The 19,354-nt window shown below is 46.0% G+C and overlaps 1 protein-coding gene across 4 annotated transcripts in view; it reads left to right on the top strand.

The window, feature by feature from the left end:
* The window catches only part of DNMT3B (DNA methyltransferase 3 beta), a 511,613-nt gene that overhangs the window by 140,760 nt on the left and 351,499 nt on the right, over positions 1-19,354 (top strand). For all 4 annotated transcript variants that reach the window (XR_014966866.1, XM_085619485.1, XM_085619484.1 and 1 more), the window contains one exon: positions 38-145. Coding sequence is in view for 3 of the 4 variants with exons in the window: in XM_085619485.1 (XP_085475611.1) it covers positions 38-145 (108 nt within the window). In the remaining variant the exon portion in view is untranslated. The remainder of the gene's footprint in view (positions 1-37; positions 146-19,354) is intronic.

Here is a 19,354-nt window from a genome sequence, read left to right as displayed (position 1 = left end):
AGGTCAATATTAAAACTAAAAACCATTCTTATTTCAGGTATCTGCAGATAAATTGGTGGCCTTGAAAGACTTTAGTCAGTATTTTAATCCTGCAACGTTTACGAAGCTGATCTCCTACAGGCAAGCCATTCACCATGCTTTGGAGGTAACCCTTACAGTTTAAAATTATTCTTTTAGTTCTTCACATGAAAGTTAATTGTGAAAGGCTGTAGGTCCCCCAGACAGAAACCTATTGAAAAGTGGTAAAAATATTTTTAAACATTTTATATTGTATTTTAGAATTCCTGCCTCCAAGAGACCCAGCTTTGTCTAGGTGTGGTAAGAAGCCAAGTGTGAATATTGGATAAAAACAATTTCTTTCCATCATCTAGCCTATCTGCAGGTCTTAATGTGTACATAATTATATATTTATTACTAAAATAAAATTCCAGATAAATCGCATACAAGTCTAAAACCAAGGTCCAGGAGGGGTAAATCCATATCCAGGTTCCATGGTAACTGGTGACTTGTTAAATTAGTTCCAGTAGATTAATAATAATGTGACAGTCTTAACAAGAATTTGGGTTTCCTGGACCCATGATGGGCACTTCTGACCCAGCCAGTTTAGTACCGAAAACTATCATCAATGTACTTTGATATCAGGGATCCTTCTTTGTCCTGAACATTATTTTAGCTGTTCCCTTTAAGATATTTTCCTGATATGAATACATAATCCAACACACGCAATTAGTTCCTACCTGGTGTTGTTGCAAAAAGGTTTATTGAACATAAACAATTACATTTTATTACAAAAGGCAAAATAAAAATGGGCAATCAATGTCTAGGTTATTGTTTTCATATTATTCCTTCATCAAAAAGAGGAAAGTAGGAAAGGTAAAGTGCATGGCTGTGTAGTTAACCTTATTCACTGATGAAAAATCGAGGAAAAAGTTCAGCAAAAAATGAAGTGTATTATAGGTGCCCACTGAAAAATATTGGATCAACTTCCTCATCTGACAGCATTAAATCCTATTTAATCAAAATATCTTCTCTTTAAGACTATAATAATTGGAATAGTAATTTTAGGCTTTAACATATTATAGTTGATTAACTACTATTTTTTCTTTTTGACGTTTCGGCTTTTATCCCAGAAAATCTCAGAAAAGAACATTCATCAGAACAGGCAGCACTATCAGTCTATTCTTGTTGATAACTACAGTGCAGTTTGTAATATAGTTGTTTGGCAATATTCAACAGAATACATGGCTTTAGAAGCTTGAATTGTATTCTTTGTACACATTCTCAGTATGCTGTTAACCAATAATCATATAGTAATAGACAAAGAACATTGCGGTAAAATAGTCACAAAAACACCATATTTTAGGAATAAGTAATAGTATTCTTATTATTTTTAGGTTGCTGTTGTTTGAAACGGCGAACAGCTCCAGATTTTCTTATACTATTATTTAAATTCCAACTTAACATCTTTAATTCATTAAACAGGGAGTTGGGAGGGGATGCTCAAGAGCAGCAGCTCACACTTGGCAGGCTCTGCTGGCCATACCTTTAGTCCTTCTTTGATTGGCCTGAAGGAATAATCCTTGCCACCTCACTGGACGAGCATATCCACACAGTCAGGGCCGGCTTTAGGGTGATGCGACAGGTACGGCGACACTGGGTGCTGACCTGAAGAGGGGGCACTGACCTCTGGTGGCCCTTGTGTTTAGAAACAACAAAGTCAGTGTAGAAAACACAAGGGGCTTTTTTTAGGTCAGAAGAGCATAGATCTACAAGCTCAAAACAAACACTTATGTTGTTGAGAAGAAAATCATCTACACAGATCATGCAGGTTTTGTATAAAGCCCTCACTCGCCAACCTGGTTGGTGACATGCTTCATCATCGGGCTCCACTGGGTATGGCCGAATGCCATCCCAGTGTGCTGCAACGCCAGGTTACTGCGGAGCGGGGTTCGTGTGAGGTGACAGTGAATTTAAAAACTTCCAATTGAGTCAAAAAGTGAATTTATTAGTTTTGCTAATTGGAATTATTAAAAAACAGAGTGAAGTTCAAAAAATAGAAGACCGGTTTCACTCATTGGCGGTCAACATGTTTCTGCCTAAATGTATGTTCAACAGGCTTTCATCAGGACCAGAGTGGACGTGCAGAGTCCCGGCGGTGTGAGCGCGCTAAGGTTCACCCTACCGTGGACTACTGTGTGAAAAATATATATACAGTGAAAATCCGCCAGGAGATATCATGGTGGAGAGAAACGAGTTTATTCTGGTTTAGAAAGGACACACAAACACAAGACAAAACATAAAAGAATTGTAAATATTGATGGTGAACTCGTAAAACAGACTTTGTAGAATCAACCAAACAGACAGCTTGGTGCTCAATTGACGAAGTGCCCTTAGCTTGTACCTCAGGTGCAAAAATATGTGAGAACAGTGCACCTAAAAGTACTTGGATATAGCTGACAGGTGAGCTCGTTGGGGCTGCACCTGCATAGCGTGTCTAGAAGAAAATATCGAGACACACGTGAAAGATGTACTCTGTGTGGAACGTTAGAATCGCATATTGGCGGGAGCGCGGTAAAACGAGCCCCTGTGTAAGTCAAAAATTGAGTTATACTACAGATAGAATGAAAAGCCAATCTTACTAAGAGGCATATCCTTTTGAAGCCTCAGGGATCCCGGGAGGGGGTGGGAGCAATATGGCACACCCTGCAGAAGAGAAAAGCAAATGACAAACACGAGCGTAACAACACTCAGACCGCTTACCGTAGGAAACGGGAGGGAAAGGGGAAGATTACTCACGCCCTCGCTGCTCGGCACCCGTAGTGAACCTACAGCGCCTCTTGCACCCGGGTCCAAGGTATGGGAGTCAGTAGCGCGGGGCTGGTATAAATAGTAAAGAAGCAGTATCGTTTAGCGAGGAGACCGCGAAACGAGAAAACCAAGGAGATTGGCCAAACTCAATGAACTCTATGTCGTGATTGGTTGAAATAGCAGATCAGGGGCCAATCAGATTTCAAAAAAGAGAAGACGACGAAGCCGTGCTAAAATAGCGGGTGAAATTTTTTACAAGGGAAAACTTTATTAGGCGTGGGAAATAGACGCTGGTTAACACATAGGTTATACATGAGTGGGAAGGGGATCGCGGGCAGAGGCAGTGAAGGAAAATAAACTAAGGAGATAAAGGGAATTCTCCCTTACCCAATGTGTTCTCACCAAAGGCGAGGACGATGTAAATGAAATAATGTTCAAATCATGGGCAAAAATAGCAAGTGCGAAATCTGATAGCGCATAATGGGGACCTTCAAGGTAGGGTTCATCAAAGATAACAAATCAGGCGCGCAAGTGTGTAAGCTATATTGCCTGTACTGGGTATATGAGAGGCTCAGCAAGAATAAGAGGCTCAACATGACCGTTTGTGAAAGCAGTGGCATGGACTTATAATATGGTCGTCCAGGGTATATTGTCATTCAAGCCATGACGATTGGTTCCCAAGCGGTACACCCACCTCTGTTCCTTTTCAAAAAGGATTTTCTGAGTGTTACGTCGTGCTGTGATCTCCTCAATGATGGTCCAGGTTAGGTCATTGGTGGTATGGTTGGCAGATAGAAAATGTTCGCTCAATTTGGTAGTTGCACGCTTACACCTAATGTTACTCCGGTGCTCACATATCCGGAGTTTGCTTTTCTGGTGGTCATCCCGACATATCGTAGACCACACGGGCATGTGATTAGGTAGATGACATTAGGCGTATTGCAATTAGTATGCCCTCTTTGGGTCCAGATCCTGCCTGGTTCCAGATTGAGAGTGTTTGTATGTGTGGTCAGGTGGCAAATGCTACAGTTGGAGCAAGGGAAATGCCCCGTGATCTTAGGAAGGCCCCAGGCTTCTGTGATGGACCTTTGGATAGTCTCTGTTTGTATCGTGGGGCGTGTATGCACCAAACTATTGCGCAAGCTCTGAGCTCGTTTAAAAGAGAACAAAGGTTTCTCCCATTTGCGATTGTTGGTATTAATGATACTCCAGTGTTTGCTAATGACTTTCTTCATTTTGGTGGATAGGGTGCTGTAGGTAGTAACACATGTTAGTGGTGTTGGTATGGCCTCTTTGACAAAATTCTCCAAGAGCACTTCCCTAGGTTGATTCCTGGCACGTATGTAGCTAATATGTCGGGATGACCACCAGAAAAGTCAAACTCCGGATATGTGAGCACCGGAGTAACATTAGGTGTAAGCGTGCAACTACCAAATTAAGCGAACATTTTCTATCTGCCAACCATACCACCAATGACCTAACCTGGACCATCATTGAGGAAATCACAGCACGACGTAACACTCAGAAAATCCTTTTTGAAAAGGAACAGAGGTGGGTGTACCGCTTGGGAACCAATCGTCATGGCCTGAATGACAATATACCCTGGACGACCATATTATAAGTCCATGCCACTGCTTTCACAAACGGTCATGTTGAGCCTCTTATTCTTGCTTGGCCTCTCATATACCCAGTACAGGCAATATAGCTTACACACTTGCGCGCCTGATTTGTTATCTTTGATGAACCCTACCTTGAAGGTCCCCATTATGCGCTATCAGATTTCGCACTTGCTATTTTTGCCCATGATTTGAACATTATTTCATTTACATCGTCCTCGCCTTTGGTGAGAACACATTGGGTAAGGGAGAATTCCCTTTATCTCCTTAGTTTATTTTCCTTCACTGCCTCTGCCTGCGATCCCCTTCCCACTCATGTATAACCTATGTGTTAACCGGCGTCTTTTTCCCACGCCTAATGAAGTTTTCCCTTGTAAAAAATTTCACCCACTATTTTAGCACGGCTTCGCCGTCTTCTCTTTTTTGAAATCTGATTGGCCCCTGATCTGCTATTTCAACCAATCACGACATAGAGTTCATTGAGTTTGGCCAATCTCCTTAGTTTTCTCGTTTTGCGGTCTCCTCGCTAAACGACACTGCTTCTTTACTATTTATACCAGCCCCGCGCTACTGACTCCCATACCTTGGACCCGGGTGCAAGAGGCGCTGTAGGTTCACTACGGGTGCCGAGCAGCGAGGGCGTGAGTAATCTTCTCCAGTATTAGGGTGTCTTTCATAGATTCACATGCTTGAATATTCCCCGTCGTCGGAGTGGGAGTCCCACGGTAAATAAAATAGCAATATATATAGCAAAATATATACATAAATAATCACATAATTAGCGTTATACAGGTGTAAAAACACTCATAGTGTACCTATATGAGAAACTCCATAGGAATACAATGGAGAGAGACAAAAGACTTTTGTAGTCTATCTCTGTCATTATGTAAGTCCGAACTCCAGCCAATCAGGCGTCAGCCCCTCTCTAGAACCTTCTCCTCAGAGCTTCTCACCTCAGATTTTCTACCGCACGTCGTGTGACAGGGAGTCTCCCTGAGCTCTGCTCAGTTTTTGTCAGTCAGGATGTCTTCTAGTAAGAAATCTTTGTTTAGACCATGTTCTTCGTGTGGAAAGCTGCGTTTATTTTCTGAGGACCCACACAGTAAGTGCATTTACTGTTTATACCCAGACCATGAAGTGGCAAAATGTAAATTTTGTAGAACCTTTTCTACAAAAACTTTAAAGAACAGAGAAGGCCGCCTGTTAATATGGCTACAGAGACTGAAGGATAAGGATAACCCACTCTCTGATGTTGAAAGTCTTCTTTCTGGCCGTTCTCAACCAGCCTCTAAGCGCAGTAGTGTGCAGGAGTTACCATCTCCTTTCCTCAAGAAAAAGAAACTATCTTTGACTCTGGCAGCTGCCACTTCTGCTGTCTCACCTACTGCTTTGTCGCCTAAGGGACACTGTTCTCAGGCTGCTGAGGCGTCTACTTCCCATTCCTCTGGGAAAAGATTGTCCGCCTCGTCGACATTTCTCCCGTCAACGAGATCTGCTGTTTCTAGCTCGTCGACGGTGACTCTGACGACGACATCAGCTGCTTCGTCGTCGACGAGCGTTCTGTCGACGTTATCCTCGTCGACGATTACCATCAGTACCTCGAGGGCGGTGACTTCTATTTTGCCCATTACTTCATCGTCGACGAAGAAGGTAAAGGTTCCGTCGACGAAGATCGTGTCGTCGACTAAGACGTCGTCGAGCTCGTCGACGCCCACTCCGTCGACGAAGAAAAAGAAGATCCCGTCGACAACACCGTCGACGGTGGTTCCGTCGACGAAAGCCTTGTCGACGAAAGCATCGACGACGGCCCCGTCGACGGTGGCTCTGTCGACGGTGGCTCTGTCGACGGCGGCCCCGTCGACGGCGGCCCCGTCGACGGCGGCTCCGTCGACGGCGGCTCCGTCGACATCGATTTTGTTGCCACAGACTCTGTCGACGATAGTTCCGTCGACCATCATTCCGTCGACGACGGCTCCGTCGACGAGGGCCTCTCCAAAGGCGTCTGCAGAACATACCTTGCAGCAGTCGACGGCAGGGACATTTGTAAAGATAAGAGTAAGCAGCGTTTCGTCTGCCCAGAAGACAAAGAGGGAACAACTACCTCAGCTAACTTCAGCGTCGGTTTCATCTTTAACCGGGGTTTCTTGGACACCATTACCTCCTAGTGTTGGCCTGGATAGCCAGGAAGACAATATTCCTGTGGGAGATGCACAGCCTCCCTCACCATTATTCGCCACGGATTCTGATCGGGAGTCCGAGGGGTTACCGGAGTCTTTTGGAACGGCACAAAGCCCGTCCGACTTAGTTATTAAATGCCAGGATGTCAGCAGTGAGGATGAAGATCCAGTTTACATACAGCAGGTCCCTCCGAAGCATAAAACGGCGACTCTTCCTTTGTCGCTCATAACTAATCTCCAACGCATGTTGGACGACTACAACCAACGGTTCCCTCTATCCCCTCAACGTTCAGAGGTTCCGTCAGCCCCGGTGATTCCGGCAAATATTCCACCGGTACCTATTGTAAATCCTGCTCCTCAGATGCCGCCTGCACCTCCAAGACAGGTTCCAGAAAGGTTGTTGCCTCACTATGAGCCTGTAGAGGAAGGCCCTCAGGACACAGAAGAGGGTGAAATCCCAGATGATGATGGGGATGTGGATGACAATGACGATGATATGGCGGAGTGGGACAATTACCAACACCGAATACCTTGCCAGCACAGGTGCCTCGATTAGAAAAGAAATATAAGGCACCAATAGGAACCCCAGCATGCCTCACGGGTCAGGCTAAACCTGAGTCAGTCGTTACGCAGGCAGCGCAACGTAAGGCGAAAAATCCTGCATCTACTATCACCACACCTCCGGATCGTGATGGACGTCGGATGGATGCCATAGGGCGTAAATTCTCTTCTATGGCCTCTACTGTGGTTAGAGCAGCTAATGCCTTGGCCATCTTGGGACGATATGACAGACAAGTATGGGCTGATATTTCGGATGTGGTTCAGGAGTTGCCAGAGCCATCTAAGGTGGAGGCAATGAAGTTGCTCCAAGAGGGAGAAGCGGCATCGGCGGAAATAATCGATTGTGCAGTAGACATCGCCTGCATGGGGTTCCGTCAGCTTGCCGGAGCGGCTGTTCTGCGTAGGCAAGGATGGTTAAGATCGACATCCTTTCGTCAGGAGGTACAGTCCATGATCCTTAACATGGCGTATGACGGCGAGGCGTTATTTGGAAGCCACGTCGATGAAGCTCTACAGTCCATTAAGAAGGATACTGAGACAGCGAGATCGTTAGGAAACCTTCAATTTCAAAGGAGCAATTTTCGTGGTGCACGCGGACGCGGCACCTCCTCAAGTTTTCGAAGGGACAATAAACAATACAAACCTTACAATCAAGGATCCAACCGTTACTCTTATGGCCAGCAACAGCAAGCATCACGACAGCAAACCTCCAAGTCATATAGAGGAAAATCCTCATACAGAGGAACCGCGTCAAAGAGACAGTGACTCTTACCAGACGGACAAGGTTGGAGGTCGAATCCCTCTGTTCTTTTCCCAATGGTCCTCCATCTCAAGGGACCGTTGGGTTTTGGACATTGTAAAAAAGGGACACGCCTTAGAATTCACCAAATTCCCTCCTCCCACACCACCCTCCGGACCGCCACCAGCTCACATGAAAGAACTGTTGCATCAAGTTCGACTTTTAAGGCAAAAAAGGAGCTATAGAATTGGTGCCAGTGTCTCAAAAGGGAAAAGGTTTTTATTCCCGGTTCTTTCTGATCACAAAGAAAAACGGAGAGTGGAGGCCCATCCTCGATCTAAGGGCACTAAACAAATATATAAAGAGCCAATCCTTCCGTATGATGACGCTAGTAGACATCTTGCGCTTACTCTTGCAGGAAGATTTTCTGGCAACGATAGATCTCCAGGATGCCTATTTTCATATCCCTATATTACAGCGGCATCGGAAGTTCCTGCGTTTTCGAGTGGGTCAACACGATTACCAATTCAAAGTGTTACCATTTGGCCTGCGCTCGGCCCCTCGAGTGTTCACAAAGGTACTAGCTCCAGTAATAGCGTATTTGCGACTCCAGGGAGTGCAAATATTTCCTTACCTGGACGATTTTCTCCTGAAATCTCAGTCAAGCACTCACCTGCGACAACACACTCTTCTGTGCCAGGACGTGTTTCGCTCATTGGGTCTGTCCGTAAATGCAGAAAAATCCCAACATCATCCGTACCAACAAAGAGATTTTCTGGGAGCAACTCTGGAAACGGTATCAGCAAAGGCGTTTCGCTCCCAGGAGCGTCTACAAAAGATGCTGCGACTGGTGTCTCTGATCAGATCAAAAGAGTCAGTTTCTGTGAGACTGTTAAAATCGTTTCTGGGAATGGCGTCATCATCCATTGCCTTGATCCCTCATTGCCGGCTGAGGACACGTCCTATCCAGGAAGCTCTGGATGCTCAGTGGCGTCAGGTAACGGGATCTTTCCACGACATGATATGTGTCACAGATCAAATGAAGTCAGCACTCGCATGGTGGACAATTCCAGCCAACTTGACGGAAGGCATGTCATTTCTGTCAGCGCCGCCGGACAGGACAATCACGACAGACGCCTCATTGGAGGGATGGGGCGCACATTTGGAGGATCTCTCTGTGAAGGGAAGATGGTCAACACATCAGAGATCTTGGCACATCAACAAGTTGGAGCTGATGGCGATTTTTCTGGCTCTAAAATCATTTCTACCTTTGCTCCAAGGAGAGTCAGTGCTAATACAGACAGACAACACAACCTGTATGCACTATGTGAACAAACAGGGCGGAACAAAATCCCCAAGTCTCTCCAGGTTAGCTCAAAGAATTTGGGACTGGTCTCTCAGTCATCATGTCATGATTACGGCAGTACATCTACCAGGAGTATCCAATGTCCTAGCGGATTCCCTAAGCAGGTCCTCCTCGTCGACCCATGAGTGAGAGTTACACCAACCCACTCTAGAGAGGATATTCCAACTATGGGGTCGTCCGCAACTGGATCTCTTTGCTACGCCGGAGAACCGGAAATGCCGAAATTACGCAAGCTGGCATCCCCACAAGGAGTCGCAGGGGAATGCCCTTTTGATAAACTGGTGCAATCTATTTGCGTACGCCTTTCCTCCAATACCCCTCATACCTCTGGTTCTTTGGAAGATGAGGAGACAACCTTGCCACCTGATTCTAATAGCCCGCGCTGGCCACGACAAGCGTGGTTCTCAGAACTGCTCCTGCTGTCCCAATGCCAACCAATCCTCCTGCAACATCGGACGGATCTGCTCACTATGAGCGAAGGGAGAATTTGTCATCCAAATCCCTCCTCACTGAGCTTATCGGCCTGGAACCTGAACACCATGAGTTCGCCCACCTAGACATCCCGCAGGATTGTAGGGATATTTTGGCCCAAGCAAGAGCACCCTCTACAGTCAGAACGTACAAGTTCAAATGGAAAAGATTCTGCCACTGTTGTGCTGCTAACGGAGTCCATCCGATACATTCCACGGCAGAGCAATTGCTGCCATTCTTCTTGCACCTAGCTAGTTCTGGACTGTCTCATGCAACCTTACGGGTTTTTCTAGCAGCTATTTCCCGTTTCCGGCAAGATGGATCAAGTTCCCTTTGTTCCTCAAGAATAATCCGCCAATTCTTTAAAGGCTTATTCCGAAAATTTCTGCCAGTTCGGCGTCCTCCTCCATTGTGGCACCTCAACGTTGTGTTAGCGCAATTGATGAGACCTCCGTTCGAGCCCATTCACAAGGCCGACCTAAAATATCTAACTTGGAAAGTAGCCCTACTTCTGGCACTAACGTCTTCACGTCGTGTCAGTGACATTCATGCTTTTACCATCAAACCTCCTTTCCTGCAGTTCAAACCGGATGCTGTAGTGTTACGCACCAATCCATCATTTCTACCCAAAGTGCCTACTGACTTTCATATTAATGAGCCAGTAATATTAAAGACCTTTTTTGCCAATCCTCAGACACCTGCAGAGCAAAGATTGCATTCTTTGGACGTGAAGCGGTGTCTAAAGTTCTACATCAGTAAGACAGCTTCGTTCCGAAAATCCGATCAACTTTTTATAGCATATGGACGCTGTCATAAAGGACGTCAGGTTACTAAACCAACGATTGCACGCTGGATCTCGGCAGCTATTGTCTTCTGCCACCAAAGGGCAAATAAACCTCTGCAGTCTCCAGTGAGGGCACACTCCACTAGGGCAGTATCATCATCTACTGCCTTATTTGCTGGAGTATCTTTGCAACACATCTGCAGAGCAGCTACGTGGTTGACCAGACACACGTTTACTAAGCACTACTGCTTGGCAACTTTAAGCGAGGAGGATGCTGCAGTGGGACAGGCAGTGCTGCGCAATCTTTTTAAGTAAGGTGAGCCTCTTCCTCCCACCTCCATATTGTTTCCATTTATATTATGCATTTACAATGTTACAGTTGTTCAATACTGTTTTTATGCATAAGAAGATTGATTATCTTTATATTTTTGAATCTATTTTGGCATGGAAACAATGGTGATTGTTACTGCTAGCTATTCTATATTCAAGCATGTGAATCTATGAAAGACACCCTAATACTGGAGAAGAACAATTGTTACTTACCTGTAAACAGGTGGTTCTCCAGTATTGGTGTCTTTCATAGATTCACATGCGACCCTCCCTCCTCCCTTCAGAGGCTCTCTTCTCCTCATACACTCTACAGTCACTCTTGTGCTACGAAAATCTGAGGTGAGAAGCTCTGAGGAGAAGGTTCTAGAGAGGGGCTGACGCCTGATTGGCTGGAGTTCGGACTTACATAATGACAGAGATAGACTACAAAAGTCTTTTGTCTCTCTCCATTGTATTCCTATGGAGTTTCTCATATAGGTACACTATGGGTGTTTTTACACCTGTATAACGCTAATTATGTGATTATTTATGTATATATTTTGCTATATATATTGCTATTTTATTTACCGTGGGACTCCCACTCCGACGACGGGGAATATTCAAGCATGTGAATCTATGAAAGACACCAATACTGGAGAACCACCTGTTTACAGGTAAGTAACAATTGTTCTTCCCCTTTCCCTCCCGTTTCCTACGGTAAGCGGTCTGAGTGTTGTTACGCTCGTGTTTGTCATTTGCTTTTCTCTTCTGCAGGGTGTGCCATATTGCTCCCACCCCCTCCCGGGATCCCTGAGGCTTCAAAAGGATATGCCTCTTAGTAAGATTGGCTTTCCATTCTATCTGTAGTATAAGTCAATTTTTGACTTACACAGGGGCTCGTTTTACCGCGCTCCCGCCAATATGCGATTCTAACGTTCCACACAGAGTACATCTTTCACGTGTGTCTCGATATTTTCTTCTAGACACGCTATGCAGGTGCAGCCCCAACGAGCTCACCTGTCACCTATATCCAAGTACTTTTAGGTGCACTGTTCTCACATATTTTTGCACCTGAGGTACAAGCTAAGGGCACTTCGTCAATTGAGCACCAAGCTGTCTGTTTGGTTGATTCTACAAAGTCTGTTTTACGAGTTCACCATCAATATTTACAATTCTTTTATGTTTTGTCTTGTGTTTGTGTGTCCTTTCTAAACCAGAATAAACTCGTTTCTCTCCACCATGATATCTCCTGGCGGATTTTCACTGTATATATATTTTTCACACAGTAGTCCACGGTAGGGTGAACCTTAGCGCGCTCACACCGCCGGGACTCTGCACGTCCACTCTGGTCCTGATGAAAGCCTGTTGAACATACATTTAGGCAGAAACATGTTGACCGCCAATGAGTGAAACCGGTCTTCTATTTTTTGACCTTCACTCTGTTTTTTAATAATTCCAATTAGCAAAACTAATAAATTCACTTTTTGACTCAATTGGAAGTTTTTAAATTCACTGTCACCTCACACGAACCCCGCTCCGCAGTAACCTGGCGTTGCAGCACACTGGGATGGCATTCGGCCATACCCAGTGGAGCCCGATGATGAAGCATGTCACCAACCAGGTTGGCGAGTGAGGGCTTTATACAAAACCTGCATGATCTGTGTAGATGTTTTTCTTCTCAACAACATAAGTGTTTGTTTTGAGCTTGTAGATCTATGCTCTTCTGACCTAAAAAAAGCCCCTTGTGTTTTCTACACTGACTTTGTTGTTTCTGAATTCATTCCCTTGAGGGGAGTAGTCGTGTTGTTTTCCCTTCCTCTCTCGTTGTTTTCTTAACTTGGCCCTTGTGTTTAGCAATAACCTACGATTTAAAAACACCTCCGGCAGAGTTCCTTGTGCGTTCAGCTTTGTGTCAAGATAACACCTGTGGTTAATGTTCCTGCTAGAGAGAGGGATTGGAGTTTTGTCTAGTGGCAGTTTTGACTCGTCATAAAGTAGCACAGAGGGTTACTATGCCAGTAAGTATAACAGTACTGTTAAGAACTGTCATCAAAGAGCTGCATGCAAATTGTATAAAATATGTTAGGACGTTATGTTTTTTAACCCCTGTTCTTTATTATCTATGCATGTGTTGCTAAAAAGGATTTGTTTGGGTAGATGATACACATTCTTATTAGTAAAGCAAGCCTTTACCAGTGCTTTAAAACAAATTAAATGTATGTCAAAGAGGGGCTATAGAGAGATGAGGGGCAATTTGGCTTGGTGGTAGTGAGTGAATCCGAGGAGGGTGATCATGGGAGGGGGGCGCCAAAAAATGTTGTCGCACCGGCCGCCACCAGCGCTAAAGCCAGCCCTGCACATAGTCCATATTGGCAGGCATTCTGGGGTCCTGGCACAATTGAAATGAAATTAGCCTACCAGATGGCCATCCCTTGGTGAGGCTGCTGGGTGACACAAGACAAGATGCCACTGAGTTGTACGATCCCATGTGGATATAGTCTTGGTGGACTGTAGTGGGTAGCTGTGGGAACTGTGTGGCCCCCTTCCTCGTTGTTGGCTGGGACTTGACCATCCCTTGGCAGTGTGGGGCATCTTCTGGGGAAGGAGTAGGGGTGTGGGAGTAGATGCTTGTCCTACCTGAGCGGATCCCATTCGAGGGGCATGGGGCAGACCTGCCTATGCTATGTCTTACTGCCAGATTGCAGTCGGCAGCAGTGTCAGTACCGATCCATGGGGTCGGGGGTCCACTTTGGAGGTACATCATGAATCAGTAATGAGACCAGCACACCCCTTGGGTGACTGGGGATCGGGGTTGGCATGTTTTTGGAGCTCCGGAGATTGCAGCTTGCCTGTAAAAGATAATGTAAAGCTATCTGTAACATTCCTCTGACATTTCAAAACAAGACTAACGCATTGAGCAGCACCACTTGGGCGCCCTGCCACACTTACCATAACTTATATCACACAGCACTGCGTGATGTGTATGGCCTCGTAAATACTATTTCTAATACAACACCCCCAGGCCTCAATTTACTTCAGCTGTCCCCACAAGTTCTTACCACTGGCGCTACAAAAGACAGTCCTCTAAATAAAAAAACACTGAATACATAATATATATAGTGTGATAAAATAGAATACATGCCTTATTTCAGCTCACACTATGGACAAATTAGACACCAAACAACAGAAATTAAAGTTTGTACCTCGCCAGTCACAGGGCACGGAAGAGACCACAATGGAGTAAGTCCATACAGAGCCTGTAAACGAAAATCCAACTGGAGTAAGCAAAATATTTGCTAGATGCAACACTGTCTCACAAAATTTGATGGGATCATTCGTATGAACATGTTATTGGAAAGATAAGGCAAACTTAACAAAAAATTGCACATAGCAGGGAATTTCATCTCAAAAGTATACAATGATATAACACCAAACATTGAGAAAGTGTTGCAAATTGAAAGGTTTAGGAGACAATGAAAGCCAAGAATGAAAACCTTGAGGTGAGGTTCAGGAGAAATAACTTATAGATTCGAGGTAGTGAGGTCAAAAAATAAAGGATGCATGGAAATGTGTGTTGAAAACGTACGCTGACTTCTCTTTGATAAAGCAAAACTATCAAGCATGTTGCAAGTAGAAAGAGCACATTGTATATTGGCTCCTAGAGCATTCTCTGTCCACCTGCCATACCAATAATTGTCAGAATCTTTAACTATATGGATAGAGATACTATTTTGCAGTTGGAAAGAGAAAGAAAAGTCTTGAAATATGGGGGTGTATCTTTACCAATATATCCAGATTTCTCCACTGCTGTGCAGGACGCCCAGAAGATATACACCTCTATCAAAAAGAAGCTGCAAGAAGTGACGTTCCCTACTCCATGCTGTATCCAGCACGACTCAGAGTAACTCATGAAAGGAAAGCACAAATATTCTCGTGCCCCAAAAAAGCGATGGTATTCTGGAAGAAGTTGTTAAAATTACAAAAGGTACATGTCCAAAACAAATTAGATGGACATCCACAAACTGCATGGGACAAAGAGTGAATCGTACATCATGAGGTGCAGGTATGAGGCCCAAAAGAATATTAAGATCAATTTACAATTAAAAGACGCTATTCAAGAGCTTAACAAGATGAAGTAGAGGCCTAAATGAGGCAAACCTTGCTCCCTTTGACCGGGCATGGTGAGAGCAGTAGTTCTAATAAGGATTGTGATAGCAATGCTATATTACTTAGCCTCATGCATAAAAACACTGGGGAACTGTAATGTTGAAAAGTGGAGACTGAATGCAAAGCAGGCGGAACTCAGTTTGTTATAATAATACGATAATGACCACTTCAGAAGCGCCACACTCTGGTAAATGCCTGAGTGTGGGGAGGTGTCTAATGAAGCTCTGCATATGTTAGAGGCATGTGTGGCTGTAGATGTTCATGGCTCATGCTTAATGCCATCTAGTGTTGGGCTTGGATGTGTGCAAGTTGTTTTTCTTCTAAGACGTCTTTCAAGTCACGAGGTAGTGTGACTTCTCCTCTTGTTGGTAATGCGCATGGTCATCGACTCCATTAGATTGTTTTCTTCCACTGTCTGATTCGGAGATGTGCTTCTCTGCTCCGGTTCAACTCCATCTCCATTTTTGATCGCGGTCCTCTTTCACTCATTCACATTCGATTCGACAACTTTAACATCATCGGGGCACTTTTCATTGGCCGCGTCCCATTGTGGGCCTATGCCCTTCGGGAGCTGATTTTCATCCTTTTTTTTTTTTTGTTGAAACATTTTTTATTGTTTTCATAGCATCAACTCAGTACAAACCCCGCTACCTCCCCCGTCAAAGAAGGTATTTCACATACATTGTTACCAGCCAATATCCGGGAGAATGAACTTCCAGCCCATGCGGGCCCCCCCCCCCCTCCCACCCCACCCCATGTCAGTGTGCCCCCTACCTTCCTCCTCTCTCCTGATGTGCCCCTTCCCCGCTATAAATCAGGCATGGGTGCTCAACCTCCTCTAGGGAACCATGGCTTTTCCTCGTGCCCAGCCACACCCTTGCTTCCAGCGCTCGCTACTACTCCCCTTCTACTCCCCGTTCAACGCCTCCTCCTGTCTGTCAGAGGTGTCCCCCTCTCTCCCGGTGTCAGCCATCAGCCCCTGAAGAGCTGATTTTCATCCTTAGGCATTCCACCAGCATCATTGACATTCAGTGACGAAATGGAAGCCTTTTTGATTTTGTCCTTGGTGTAACACGAAGTGTTCTCGAACCAACCTTCATCAGATGTGGAATTTGTGCCTCTCTACTGTGCACGACGAGGCCATCAGCGAAGCCTGCCGCTCCTTCAGATCCAAGAAGACTCTTTGTGATCGTCTGGCTTGACGTCTTTAAATATATCCAAGAAGCGTGAATGATACATCAGACCTCTTTGGACCCGAATAACTCCAGGAAGGTATTCAGGCTCAAGTATCGGCGGTAGATAAGGAGACCTTCTCCCTCGGCAAAACATCTGGCTCCGACATCGAGTAGCAAGTCCTGCCTCCAGCTCAACAAACCGTGAGTAGTGTGCCCCTATCACTGCAACATCGACCCCAGCAAATCACCACAAAGGGTCAACAGGCTGTCCCAAAAACACTCAAAACCATTTCCAGGCCACCACTGCCTCCGGGCCATGGTTTGCACCAACCGAATATTCCGTGTACGCCTAGCCCCGCTTGGCACCTAGCAAATCTGCGAAGCGTACTGCTCCTGCCTTGGAGTTGAGTCGACCTTCTGAGCTGAGACCTTCGTGTCAATATATATAAATAAACTTATAAAGCGCATGGTTACACTTAGAACAGTGTGTCCCCGCGCTGCGATGAGGCAGCAAAGGAGGTACTGAGGTCTATTCAGGAGGGAACAGGAGAGTCTTCAATTTCTTCCTAAAAATGCCTTCTACGGGTTCCACTCGAAGGCATACAGGAAGTTTGTTCCAGAGTTGGGCCGCCAAAAATCGAAAGGAGCGGCCCCCCATCCTGGCTCTCTTCACCATGGGGATACAAACCAAACCCAACCCCTCAGACCTGAGGCGGCGGGTGGGAGTGTAAGGGGTGAGGAGGTTCCGCAAATAGGCAGGAGAGGTCCCATGCATAATACGGTGGCACACACAAAGTGCCTTAAAACGAGCACGTTCCCGGATTGGGAGCCAGTGCAAGGAGGTGAGAGCGGGTTTAGAGGGGGCTCTCCTCGGACGCTTCAGAACTAATCGGGCCGCTGCGTTCTGCACGCATTGGAGTCTTTGTATACACCTTTTTGTGGCACCCAAGTAGAGGACATTCCCATAATCAAGACGGGAGGTCACGAGTGCATGAACCAGGGTCTTCCTGGCAGCAGCGGGCAATGTGTCCAGAGTCTTCCTAAGTCCCTTAAGAACTCCGAAACATGTGCTCGCAACCCGTCTGGTATGATAATCAAATGAGAGATGGGTACCCATCCAGACCCCAAGGTTTTTTGCCTGGGCACAGGGAACAGGAGTAGAGCCCAAGTTTTGCGGCCACCACGCGGACGACCAGATAGAAGGAGCTTTTCCCACCACCAGTACCTCAGTCTTATTGCCGTTAAGTTTTAAACAATTCGTGTCCATCCAGGCTGCAAGTTCTTGGAGGCACGCCACCAAGTTGGGACCCGCCGATTGTTGATCCTGAGTCAGGGACACAACCAACTGGGTGTCATCGGCATAGGATACCACTCCAATCCCAAAGCCTTCAGCAATCTCAGCCAAGGGAGCCACATATAGATTAAAAAGGGTGGGGCTCAAAATTGAGCCCTGGGGGACCCCCTGCTGCATTGCCATCACCTTCGAGTAGAACTTACCCTGCCTCACCTGGAAGCTACGATTATCCAAAAAAGAGGTGAGCCAGCCTAAAGCCCTCCCAGACACACATCCCTTCTTCAGACGGTCAACCAAAATCTGGTGGGCCACCGTGTCAAAGGCCGCACTGAGATCAAGCAGAATCAGGGCCGCAGTTTGACCTGCGTCCACGAATTGTTGGATGGTCTCAGTGGCCAAAAGAAGGGCCGACTCCGTCGAATGACCTGCACGGAAGCCCGATTGGGTGGGGTGTAAAAAATGATATTTCCCAATATGAGCCGTAAGCTGCTGGTTGACCACTTTCTCTGCGATCTTGGCAAAGTAAGGAAGAAGAGAGATGGGCCGCAGGTTATCTATGCATTCAAGGCCTAGGTGCGGTTTTTTTGGGAGGGGGAGAACAACTGCCTCCTTCCAGCAGCTAGGGAATGTGCTGGTCTTAAATGAGATCTCCAAGAGATGCCTGATGAAGGGTTCCAGAGCTTCTAAGCACCCTTCAAGTCTTCTCGGGGAGGCCTGATCTTTGGGAGATCCTGACTTTACGCTCCGACAGATATTAATCAAAATTTCAGGAGGGGGAGTGAAAAAGTTCTCAAGCCTCTCCTCCTCAGCTAAAGTAACATGGCGTGACCTGGCCCACACGTTATGGTCAGTAAGGACCACATCAGTGAAAGAGGAGTAGATCGTCAGCACCTTCTCGGAGAAGAATTCCGCTATTTGGTTACAGCGTTCAGCTAAACCTTCAGCAGGCGCTGCTATAGAGTCCAGAGAAGAGATCTCTTTATAGACCCTAAATAATTCTCTAGTCGAGTTTTCCGCAGACCCGATTCTTTCAAGATAGTGTTCAGCCTTGGTTTTCCTAATAAGCCTGTGATAGGCTTTCAGCGATGCTTTATACTCGTTCTTCCCTTGCACAGAAAAGTCTTTCCTCCATTGTCTTTCGACACGTTTACAGTCTGCCTTAGCCATTCTCAGCGTATTATTGAACCATGGGGCAGATTTTTTGGTTCTGGTTAGAGTTTTCCACGACCAGGGGGCAGTCTTGTTGAGAGCTTCTCCTACCCTCCCATCCAATTCAAGACAGGCACTGTCAGCGTCCTCACCCCCTGGCCCCCATCAGGAGGGCACTCTTGAACTTGTCCGGGGAAAAGCCAGCCCATTTCCGGTAGGCTATACCCTCATTCGAGAGCTCCTGCACCTTCGACATGGGGATCCGCAACATGAAAGGGACTAAATGGTGGTCCGTCCAGATCAAAGGCTGGGGGGAATCAACCACAACCTCCTTCCAGTTGGTAAAGATTAGGTCAAGCAAATGGCCCTTCTGGTGGGTGGGGTCCGTAACCCTAAGATGTAGTTGAAGTGTTGCTAGTTCCTGGCGCAAAGCTTGTGCCATTGTACAGCCAGCATCTTCCAGGTGTAGATTAAGATCCCCTAGCACAAAGAACTTACTATAGCGCAGTGCAGGTTGGGTAAGATAGTCAACCAGGTTTAATGTAAATCGGGATGGATACCCCGGAGGCCTATAAACCAGGAGGCCTTTCACAATACACTTACTATCAATCGTAATAGTGAACAGGCCGACCTCACAGTCAGTGATGGTGATAGACTCAAGTTGGCACTGGATGTCGTGCTTAAAAATCATCGCCACGCCACCACCACTACCAGGGTCCCTATCAATGCGGCTGATAG

Source organism: Triturus cristatus, chromosome 7 (assembly GCF_964204655.1).
Source record: "Triturus cristatus chromosome 7, aTriCri1.1, whole genome shotgun sequence".
NCBI lineage: Eukaryota > Metazoa > Chordata > Amphibia > Caudata > Salamandridae > Triturus > Triturus cristatus.
The sequence above is the reverse complement of the archived record's forward strand: the minus strand, read 5'-3'. Positions and strand labels throughout refer to the sequence as shown.